General features: G+C 35.2%; 1 protein-coding gene across 8 annotated transcripts in view; it reads left to right on the top strand.

The window, feature by feature from the left end:
- The window catches only part of LOC149571033 (uncharacterized), a 42,216-nt gene extending 38,884 nt beyond the window's left edge, over positions 1-3,332 (top strand). For 2 of the 8 annotated variants that reach the window (XR_016359758.1, XR_016359759.1), the window contains 4 exons: positions 81-214; positions 374-465; positions 2,837-3,037; positions 3,176-3,332. Coding sequence is in view for 6 of the 8 variants with exons in the window: in XM_089812601.1 (XP_089668727.1) it covers positions 81-214; positions 374-465; positions 2,826-3,019 (420 nt within the window). In the remaining 2 variants the exon portion in view is untranslated. Of the gene's footprint in view, positions 1-80; positions 215-373; positions 466-2,825 lie in introns of all 8 variants that reach the window. The other 6 variants (XM_089812601.1, XM_089812598.1, XM_089812600.1 and 3 more) reach the window with 4 other exon arrangements.
- Positions 3,333-12,074: the final 8,742 nt, after the last annotated feature.

Genomic DNA, 12,074 nt, shown 5'->3' with positions numbered 1-12,074 from the left:
ATAAAAACTGAAATGTAATGATTCACTTTACAGTTTACACATGGCCTGATTGTCATTTTTTTCATTTTGTTTTTAAAAAGGCTCTCAAGAGGGCTGCTGAATCCATGGAAAAGCTACTAGATGTGACGAGGGAAGAGTTGCCTGGAACAATGGCTGCTGTAAGATTATCGGGGATGGAAATCAGTGACTTGACAATGGAGCTTAGTGATTTGGGGTATCTCCTCTAGCCTTATGCGATGTTTCTTGTGTTTTATTTTTTAAAACTATTAACTTATTTTCCACTTTTAAGAAAAGAATAATCTTAATTAATGTGTGCCATCTTAAAGCTAAAAACATGGTACACTTTAGTTAACATATTATCATCACTGCACAGCCAAGAGATAACGGAAGGTGTGAGGAACTCAACTCGGGCAGTCAGAGCTGCTGAGGATGGTCTTCGACGCATGACTAATATGGCATCTATAGGTTGGTATTAGTTTCTTAAATCCACGGACTCTCTGTTTTAAAAGTGAATTTACATTATTGAGTATATTCAGGAGGTTTGGAAATGCTGAAAACAAAATATCTTCACGATTCCAATGTAATAGGGAATAATAGTTTAGAGCAAATGGATTAAGTAAAATTAATTTAGATTTAGTTCAAGTGAGATGGCTAAAAATAACTAAAGAACTTACTTCTAATGTCTAGTAACAGCCTCTTTTGGTATTCACATTTCGTTCACTATAGTATTTAAGTGTGTTTATCATGTAGCTTGAGATTCCTTTGCTATTGGAGTGCATGATGCTATGTAACGATATTGCACTACATCAATATGTATAATTTGAAAGGCACAAAGCTAGCAAATACTTCTCAAAGCTGACTGTTTATGCATTAAAAAAATAGAGTGCTGAAACAAAGATGATAGATGAGAGATCAATGCAATTTACAGTTTGATGATCCAAGTCACTGGCAGCTATGAAAATACTGATATTTTATGCTTATATCTTTTTATTTCTTAAGATGAAATGTTAAGGCTTGTATACATTTTTCAGATTTTCTGTTCCGAGGGTTAGAGCAATGGCTCTTATCATATTTTCTTTCCCAGTTTGTTCTGTTTGCTTGTTGAGTTGTTTTTTTGTTGCACTGCATGCTTATTTGGTAGATTGTAACGCCTAGCATCTTACTAAACATGCACATCAACATTTAACTAGAAATGTGGAAAGGTCTAAGAGATTCAAGGTCAAACATTTGACCAGTCCAAGAAATTATAAATACCATATAAGAGCTAATTTTAAAAAAATGAAATTCACCCATATTGCTGAAGTACAATGTCATATCACAGCATTTCAATAAATAATCAAGCACAATGATGTCGACATACTCGTCACAAATGATGCAACATCATAATTGGTTATTCATACATAAAAATGAAATACATCATGGAGAATAGTGCATCAAGATACATGCATTCAATAGTGCCTTTTGATGTCAGTCCATCTGCAAGTCCCAGTCTCATAGCCTTTGAACATAAGTCCATCTGCATCTCGAGATGGGAGTGTGGCCTAGGCGCTTTTACTGCCCAACCATGGAGTGGTTAGCTTCCCTGGGGTTCTTCCTCGTACGAAGAATTCCCCAACCCTGCCAGAGAAGCCTAGCAACCTGAACGATGGGATCAGATGAATCTATTGCAGCCGTGTAACTAACTACAATAGCACATATACCTAACATGTAGAACACATATGCACAAAGTGGCTTTAAAACCATAATTTAAAACTGGTAGATAGAACAAAATGCACATCATTTCCAGTTCTTCCCTTCCCTGTTATTGCACATTCAGCACCTCTCCATATCATTTCATCCAAGAAAATTATCTAGCCAACATTTATTCTATAGGATCAAACAAATAAATACTAATTTTCCTTATACAACAATCATTAATGTCGTTTGATAACTCTAGTTGATCAACCAAAATGTAAATAGACTAATTTCTCTAATCATTTAAATCAAAGATGTGTCATTTATCTTTACATTTTAGGAAGACGAGATAGTTTTCCTATTATTACGTAATTTCACTAACTTATGCAAGATAGAACTGGTTTAATCATAGGAATTAAAAGTAAGAACTTTTAGCATTAATGATTAATTTTATTATCAGAGTTAATAACTAATTCATAACTAATTTGGTAATTTGATTAAATAGAATACATTTCACATAGAACCAATATCTATTTAATGATTTTTAAGAAGAGTTTAACAATTTTAATACCCAAACCTCTCAATGGCATAGAAATATTCTTCCCAAATAAAAATAAAAAGAAGACAACTTAAAGAAATATATCTATCAAAGAAAACTACCTCGGAGTAGTAATTCAGCACTGTTATAATAAATCCCATCGTTAATAATAATTAACTAAAACACTTCACAATATTATTAAACTACTGTCATATAATCCATCCAAAATAACTTTAACTAAGGCCAAAGTCCAACGACCCAGTCAAATAGTCAAACAGTCAGAGAAATATGCTAGAAGTCGTGACGTAGATATGCATATAAAATACAAGAACCAGAGTATTTGGTGACTTCATATATATAATTTATTTTGGTTTTAAGCAATCTTTTATGCACATTTGCATCTACATAGAGGGACTCAATTGTTATGGCCACGAGTTCTTGAATCCTGGTGCAGTTTTGATCTCCCTAATGTAAAGCCTGTCATTATTTTAATATTTATGCTTGTCATTTCCAAGTATTGGAGGGTATAGCCAGCTGTGTTAGTCTGTATCTAATGCAATTCCACGGCTTATCAGAGAAGTATTGCCAACTATTTTTCTGTTTACTGGATTAGCTGTCTTGCAGGAGCGAGAAAAAGTCCAAGACAACATCATGAAACCAGCGATGGCAAGAACAGCTAGAGGTTTACATGATGGAATCGTTCAGGGTCGTAGTATATTGAAAAGTTTGGGTTCTTTGAGGCAGTTAACTGGTTGGCTTCGTAGGTATTGGATAAAAAGGAAGAATCTGTCATCCAAGATAAAATAGATAATCAACGAATAGTAGGTTAGCCACTGTTAAAACACAATCTTCATTCTTAATGGTGAAGTATTGTTGGTTGTATTACTGTTATTTAATCAATCTGTTTATCATGTCATAATTCCATAATCGCTGGTATTTAATATATATGTGTGATAACTGCAGGAGGATTAAATAGCATATGAACTCTTCTAGGTGACTTCAAATGTGCTACTTCATTGGAATTTTGGAATAATCAATTAGATGTGACGTTGATCAAAAGAAACGTCAATTGATGGATGCTTTCTGAAAGCTTTTAATCCGATTGAATGTTTTATACATATCTCAATTTTGTGACTGCCAATGAACTGTTTATCCTTTGAAAATGTTGGAATCTTTTAATAAACACGTGCATGCATCATTCTATAAGCTTTTTCGTTAAATTGCTGAGAAGCAACTAATTATTTTGCGAATGCTTCCACGCGCAAGTGCCAGAGGAAGCTGCAGGATATCTTAACAAAGATGTTTCAAGGCTGTTTCGTTGCCATTAATTATCTGGATGATTCTTTTATTCGCGCTCTTTAGCATTTCTAACATAAAAAAAAAATAGCCATCCAGGCTAATTTAAAACTTAATCTTTATTTGCACATGTGAAGACATATACCTGTCTGTACTGCTTTTGCATGAGAGCACACATAAACATGTGGTCCTATCACATTTTTCAAAGCCTCTTACGCTGAAATCAAACACCGTGATAACAAAGTAAAAATCAGGTTTAGCTCTGCCACACGGGCTCTGCAATAACTTAGCCTACCTATATAGTTAAGAATCCGGAATGACTTTAAAATATCGATCTATTAGGAAGATTATGAAATGTTTGATTGTGCTGAAGAAGAGCATTATTGGTAGAAAGTAAATCATCAGGAGAGGGATTAGGAACGGAAGTAGAAATTGTAGGGTTGGACGAATAAGCCTCATCAGGGCCTGAAAGTCCAATTAAAATGCTCTCTAGTAATACCGATATCTGGACCAATAGAACTTGAATGTCATTTTTTCTCAGTTCTTTAAACACAACCATTGGAAATAATCATAATACCGATGTCATCTTGAACCAATGATATGATATGATATGATAGATTTTAATGACGTTCATGAGGCTAAAGTAGCCTATGGGACCTACACGATCACCCTCCCAAAGCATCTATCATACATTAATACCAGCATCTATCAGCCATTAGAAATTTAAATTTTATTGAAAAAAATTTAAAAAAGTTAAGCCCTTCGGTAAGATTTTGGTTTCTAATGGTTGGGTAGACCTCTCCCATGGTTTAGTGGCAGTTTCAAACAAATTCTTCCAATTGATAAGTAGGAGATATTTTTCACAGCGCGTCAAATTGTGATATTGTTATTAGGATATAATTGTGTATTTTTAGAGTCAAATTTATTGACCTATTGTGCGCCATCATAAAAGATCCTAAAAAACTTTAAGATTTAAATGTTGTTTAAGATATGCAATCCTTAACTCTATTATGAAATTGTATAACTCAAGTTTACATTGATAAAGAAATTAAATGAAACTATATCAGCATATTAATTACACTACAGTTAACATGCAAAAGTGACTAGTCAAAAATATATAATACATGAAAAATATAATATATAAATGATGCGACGTAGGCTCTCAAGCTTATCTCATCACAACACAATAAGAATACGACGAGTTTTTGTTGCCACTAATCTAATGGTCTTCTGTAATCAAAGAGATGATGATATGGTTCAAGCGGTTATCTATTCAACCATATAGTTTATATTTAATTTGAATTCTTCCTAGTCAAAGAATGTTCGACCCTATACAAGAAGCCTAAAAATTTGAAAACAACTATGATGAAAATTGGGCAACTTGTAATATCCACATGTATTCCATGTATGTTATGCCCTACTATTGTGATATGAGAAAATAATAATAAATACAAACAACCATCTACTGCAATGTTACATAAAGCAAAAGCAATCCAAACTATAAATTGGTATCTAGACTTTGAAAATATGATCTCTTCTTTGTTTGCCCATTTCATTACCTTTTAGAAGTTTAAGTGACATTCATACAAGGGAAGAAAACCAAATTCCTTGATTCTATAACAATTTAAAATAAAACATGTGTTGTCTAAATTTCAAAAGTATAATGTTTTTGATTAAGGAAAATAGGTTTTGAAGGGTGCCTAAAACCCTGTACATAGCTTTAGATATTCAATAAGCATAGAGACAAAATTACAATAGACCAAAAAGGAGCTGGTCACCCCTCAAAAAGGGGTAATCGTGGTGTCAGAAAAGCCTATCACCAGCCAAAACAAAATAACCAACTAGGAAGCAAAGATCCGAACAAAAGGATCTACTTCCAAAAAACTAGGCACAACAAGGGAGCTCATGATACACCCTTTGATTTAGAGTCTCCCTTGCTTGACTGAAGATTCATTTCTAAAGGAGCAGAGGGTTTAGTTTTCTTTCTTTTTACCGCAATCCAACCATCCTCTGCCTTAGTTGCCTCACTAATCCAATCCCCAGAAGAAACTGAAGAGTGGAAGCCAGGGGGAGCAAGAGCAACAACAAACTCCCTAGGAGAATTCGTGGAGGGATGGCCTCCCACAAGAGCATGAAGATCAGTTGAGACAAGGATAGGGGTAGGAGAGGGACCAGGGGCCAGACCCGAAGACCGGCTTTCCTTAGCAACCACTGGCACCAAATCGTCAGCAGGGAGAGAGGACCTGACATCCTCAACAACCACAGGCTCTGGGATGTCAACAGCATGGGGCGAGCCAGAATCATCCATAGTCTCTGAGGTACCTTTCGAGAACACATCCGAGGACTTAAACACCATGTAGTGCTTAGGGGATACCCTAGACCACCAGGAAGGTGGAAGCCTTGGTTTAGTCTTCACAGAAACACAAGAAGTAGCAATGTGACTTGTCTTATGACATTTTCTGCAGCGAAAGGGAATACCTTCATAATCCAACTTTTGGATCCAGGAGCCCCGCAGAGAGTCCACACAAATCTCTTCTGGAAGGCCCTTTCAGACATCCATCTCAACAAGAATTTGAGCACATGTCGAATGGAGAACATTAGAAGTGGCTGAGTACACATATAAAAAATCTCCGAGAGACTCCCCGATAGTTTCCAAAACAGAGTATCCAGAGATGCATCGGGAGGTTTGAGAGCCGGACCTAGATAGGAACCTTATTAAAGGATTCAGTAAGTGGATCGAAATCCATATGCCATGGTTTGGCCATAAGTGGGTACCTGTCTTGCCATGAAAAACTGTTATGACACAAAATGGTCTTCTTGTCCTTAGCACTTTCAAACTTTATAATGAAAAATCCTCTAGCATTTGGAAATATTTGGACACCATGGTCTAAAATTGGTTACCATAGCTTGGAGATCCAAGCATGGAGATTAGCTAGAGAGGGCCAAAAACCCCAAAAACGAAAGATGGCAGCGAGGGAAGAGAACTCCTCTGCCGTATTGAGAATATCATCAACCGTTTCATTGTCTAAAAGGACCTTAACAGGTTTGTAGACACTTATAGGGATAGCTTCACGAGGACGAGGAGGCCTAGAACCAGCATGAGCTGCACCATGAAGACCCGCTTCAAAGGCGGCCACGTCGGCATAAGAGGCAACCCTACCCCTTGAAGGCGCATGAGAAGCCAACCTAGAAGACCTAGCCGCACTTGGAAGAGTCGTCGAAGGAGCGTTGGCAAGAGGCGGGCAAACCCTACCATTCCACGAGGTTGACGCAACAGCAGACTTGATCAGGGACAGAAGAGGGTGAAGCAACTCAGGAGCACGCGCATCAGAGACATCATGTTTTTGAAAATCTAGCGATGCGCACCCTGACGTGTGAACAGGGTTGGAACCGGTGACAAGAGGCATCGTCATACCTCATTTAGGTATTGACAAGGAATATGTTATCATCAAGTCTCTTTTCTTCAAATGTATAATGTTTATTTAACATCTACGTGATATTTTTATGCAAAACAATTCATCTATACTACATGTATCTAAGTTGATGATATCATGAAGTTTTATATATTTTGCATGTACTATTGTGTTTCATGTTTCTAACTATTACACATATTGCTTCTATCACATTTTGGCATTATCCTAAATTTGTATCCTCTTATCAAGTAAGGCATGGGGACAATTTATTTTCAAGCCAAAAAAGAATAGCATTTTACTAAGAGATTGGTTTTGAAATTAAAAACTTCTAAATTCCTCATATTGCATAAACAATTTAAACATGCATGCTTATAAATATCATACAATTTTTAATACAATTTAGATCTCTACTCAGTTAACATAGAGTTGGACATTTTATAAGCTTGGATTGGGGAGCGGATTGAAGCACATATTCTTATCATGGGTTTATCATTTATATAGCTACTTTAATGATAATGTGAGAATCGGTAATGGTTTCAATGGAAGAAAGATTTGGAGTTGAAACAAGTATATATTGATTTACCCTTTCCCCTCCCCTAGCCTCTCTTAGTATATAGGTGTGTCTAATATGATATGCACAAAATTTAAAGATATATTAATGTGATAAATGTGAGGATTCATATCACATCAATCAATATGAAAGCACTTGCAAAGCTTTTTACAATTGAGTGCTCCTAAACCACCTACAAAGAGGAGAGCACATGGTTACATTGGGGGTGAATGAAAATAATAACTGTTTTTGCCAATTTAAACTTTATCAAACATAATGGCAACTAAATTTCAATGGTTGTGTACATAAGAACATTATAACACAAGATTTAAGTGAAATCTCTAATGAGAGGAAACCATAACAAATCAATGCTTTTAAATATTTCTTCTTTTACAAAGTTTGTAGGTATTAACTTAATAGGGACACCAATCCCTAAGCTTGTAAGTGCCAATACATTGGAAGCACTAACTCCCACTTCTAAATCTGTAGACACCAACTTTCTAGAGGCACAAAACCCTTGATCACTTCATCAATACTACTCACTAGAGACACCAACCTCTTGTTCTTCACAACTTATGCTTTAGTACTCTTATTTAAAATGTCTTCACAAGAGATGTAAGTTTCTTTTTCAAATTTTATTATATCTCTTCATATAACTGCTATAATGATTACATTAAATATGTCCATATATGCTTCATGAATTTGCCTATAACCTTCCTTTACATACATTCCTCTTCAAAACCTATCTCTTTCTCCAATAGTTCCCTCTTGTTTGAGTACCAAATTACACCTCACTTTGGACTGATTTACCTTTAGTTCTCCATCATTGTTCTCCCTTATGGTTCTTATTGAATATGCACTTATTATGTTTAACTTTTTTTTTTGTTTTGTTTTTTGTTTTGATTGGTAAACGACTGAAACCTTTCATTATATTATTAAATAAATAAAAGAAATTACAAGTCCTCCGTTCAAATGAGCACTAAATTATAAATAGAAATAAAGGGGCATTTCCCAGTTTATTGCTTACAACTTAGAATATCTTTTGTGAGCTTGGGCTCATCAATATGTTAATATTTTACATTGATTACATTATGCATTTCCACAAGTAACACAAATACAGTATTGGGGCCAATCGAAGCAAAGAAAGGGGAGAGAAGATCCCAGCTTCCACTTTGTTCCATTGAAAAATCTTTGCACTGTACAACACCAGGTTGCCAAACAGAACCAGAACAAATCTTTTGCTTCCAGCAGGGTTAGTAACATAAGACTAAAATCGTAGGAATTAGAATTAGAATAATTCTAAATTAGAAAAGCATCACAAACTTCCATCAAAACGTATCTTGATCAGCCATCCAATCAACAACTAAAACTATTAATATATAATGCACAATACTAAAAAAAGATACAGACCAACATAGCTTATGAAATACTAAGAGTATAATCCAATCTTTAACCATTTAAGTAATGGAAGTTAAAAGTGACTTAATTTAAAATTAGTCTACCTTGTGTAAATTAGATTACTCCTAACAAATGATAGATCTATAATAGTATATAAGTAAATATTTTAAATTTTCAAATGGAAGTTCTGAAAACATATGTATAAAATTGGATATATATATATATATATATATATATATATATATATAAAAGTTATGATGCAACTACAAGAGATAATTGATAAAACCCTTATTGGCTAAATTATCTGTTAGATCTAATTAAGTTATTACGAATGAAAGTTGCATTATCTAATTTCAATTAATACTTAGACTCTTCAATTCATGCTTAAGTTAATTATGATTATAGATTAGGACATTTTCACCATCATCAACTAAATTTGCTAACTTATCTATCGCTTTATTACCTTCCAGGAAAATATGTAGAATCTGAATATCTTTAAAGAGGTCCATGAGTTTTAGGATTTCTTCCCATTTAAAATTTAAAACCCAATTTGGTGTTCCCTTTTTTGTAATGGCATTTAGGACGATATGTGAATCTCTTTCAATGATAAGTTTAGAGATACTTAAATTTCAACACATTTGGAGGCCTTCTTGAAGAGCTTCTAGTTCAACAAGGTTATTAGTGGTGAATTCAATAAAGTTGGCTCTTTTAGTTATCCACTTGCCAGAGTCATTATTAGTGATGCATCCTATTCTCGGCATACTAGGATTGCCTCTTGAGGCTCCATCAAAATTTAATTTGGCCTACCCACCAGGGGGAGGAATCCATCTACACTTGTCTCTCGCATCTTTATTCTTTTTTTAATACATAAGTGGAGGATTAATAAGAATTTTCCAACTCTTTTTCATTAGACCATCCCATTCTGAAAATGTTCCTTCCTCTTTTGGAGTTTTCCTAAGGTGAGAGTTTAAGGTTTCCATAATATAGGCTTCGATTTTATTAGTAAGCTCAAGAGCACTCATGTCTTGATCGTGAAATATTCTTCTATTTCTTTCTTTCCATATTTCCCAGACAAGGATGGATGGACAAATATTCCAGAGTTTCCCATATATACTTCCATTCTTAATAATTGGCCAACCCCTAAGAAGGTCATCCAAAGATTCTAGCAGAGGAGCTATCTAGCCTAGCATATGACAGAGCCATTCCCAACAATATTAAGAATATGGGCATTTAAATAAGAGATGACTAGCATCTTCATTGTCATGTCTACAAAGCACGCATCTAGAAGGACCCTCAATGCCAAACTTTTCGAGTCTGTCAACAGATAAAATCCTATTCTAAATTTTTTTGTGCAGGTTTTGGATGCTTGCAGGAGCTTACAATAAAAAATTCAGATTTTTTGGATCCAAATTGCTATTTTTAGTAATTTGTTTATGAGTTTCATTAAAAAAAATCAATTTTCACCCAAATCATGGAATTTTAATATGAAAATTTTATTGCAGGTTTGGGATTCTTGCAGGAGCTTACAATAAAAATTTCACATTTTTTTGAATAAAAAATGCTATTTTTAGTAATTTGTTTTATGATTTTCATTAAAAAATCCAATTTTCACCCAAATTTTATGATTTTATGATTGAGCGGGTTCAAACTTTGTTCTTGAGACACATTATCAGATGTCACAGGTTCACTCCTCACAGTGTCATTTTTGCTGAGTTCGGCGCTCATCTTTTCAGACTCGTGGCCATTTTTTACTAGGTTTGGTTCCTTCATTGCCTTCGTGGGTTTGCGGGTAATACTGGGGACCGGGATCGCTACTTCTATTTAGCTTATTGCTCTTTTGTTTCCACTGTGGCTACTGAGTCTTGTTCTCGCGTACGATGTTGGTATGCATAGGTTTCTTCTTTGTTGAGTTCGATTGGGATTGACATTGATTGTCTCCCCCCTTCTCAATTTTCATTGGATGCCTTAGCTCATCTTCTCCTTTCTCAGCAGGAGTTAAATGAGCATGTTTGTCTGGATATTTATAGACGTTATATTACTACTACCTGGGTTAACCCTCTTGGCAGGTTACGCCCACGGATATCTTTTTATGCGGCGCATCTTTTGGAGATTTCTGATAGGATTATTGCTCGCCCTAGCTATCTCTCATGGCATTGGTCTCATGCCCTGCAGATCTCTTTAGGTTCTTTCAGAGTTGGTTCTCACCGTCTTCGGGCTCAAAATGATCATCATATTGACAGTGGGGAGTGGATCTGTACGCTCTGTACTTTAGGGGAGGTTGATAATGAGGCTCATTTTCTTTTTCGATGCCCTATTTATTATGAGATCAGAGGGAGATTCTTGTGTTTGTTTCAGGAGTGCTTCTCTCTCTATGACTTCAACTATTATGATCAGAGATGCCTTGCACTATATCTTTGTGAGGCCACCATGCTCCGTGATAGCACGATCTAGACACTACTTCCACACTGGCACTCATCTACTCAACTCATTACTGCCTTTTTTACACCATTATCCCCTTTGCATGGTGTGAAAAGGCCCTCTAGCTCTATTCAACCTAGCGGACTTTCTAGATGCATCAAATCCCGTTATGGTTATTTGCACCAGAGACACTCCTCTGTGACTGGTCGAAGACAGTGCAGTACCTCTACACATTGATATGTGTATCATTTCGTGATTAATTTCTTTTCGCCCAAGAAAGCCTCGTAGTTCTTTCTTTGTTTCTGTTCTTTGTTGCTATTTCTTTGGTTGTTTTCGCTTATTTTCGAACACCTTAGTGTGCCCTTGTAGGTGTCTGCCTCACTGTTGTAATCTTTCAGTACTATATACCTCTTTTTGGTCTTTTGTTGGACATTAATATCATTATCTTATCTTATCTTATCTATGAGGCAATCCACAAAAAGAATCTTGCCTTTGGCATACAAGAAGAGTCCCAACAAAGTTTAAGTGGGATACTTACTTCTTCCCACCTTTGAGAGTTAGTGATTACTCTATATTCAGATTTAACAATATATCTGCCATCTTTTGATGTTGCTCATATGAGTTTGTAATTTCTCTCTAATTGCTTAATTTTCCTCTTATGAATTATTTTTTCATAAACCTTTTTTACTGTTGGATCAAGTTCAAATTTGTCTAGGGTTTTCCATTCCCAACTAATAATGCCATTAATGTCTTTTTTAGTTTTATAATTACTAACTTCACACCCCCA

The sequence above is a fragment of the Cupressus sempervirens genome, chromosome 2 (assembly GCF_028749045.1).
Source record: "Cupressus sempervirens isolate cs-2001-9-10 chromosome 2, ASM2874904v1, whole genome shotgun sequence".
NCBI classification, from domain to species: domain Eukaryota; kingdom Viridiplantae; phylum Streptophyta; class Pinopsida; order Cupressales; family Cupressaceae; genus Cupressus; species Cupressus sempervirens.
This window is presented reverse-complemented; position numbering and strand designations above follow the sequence as displayed.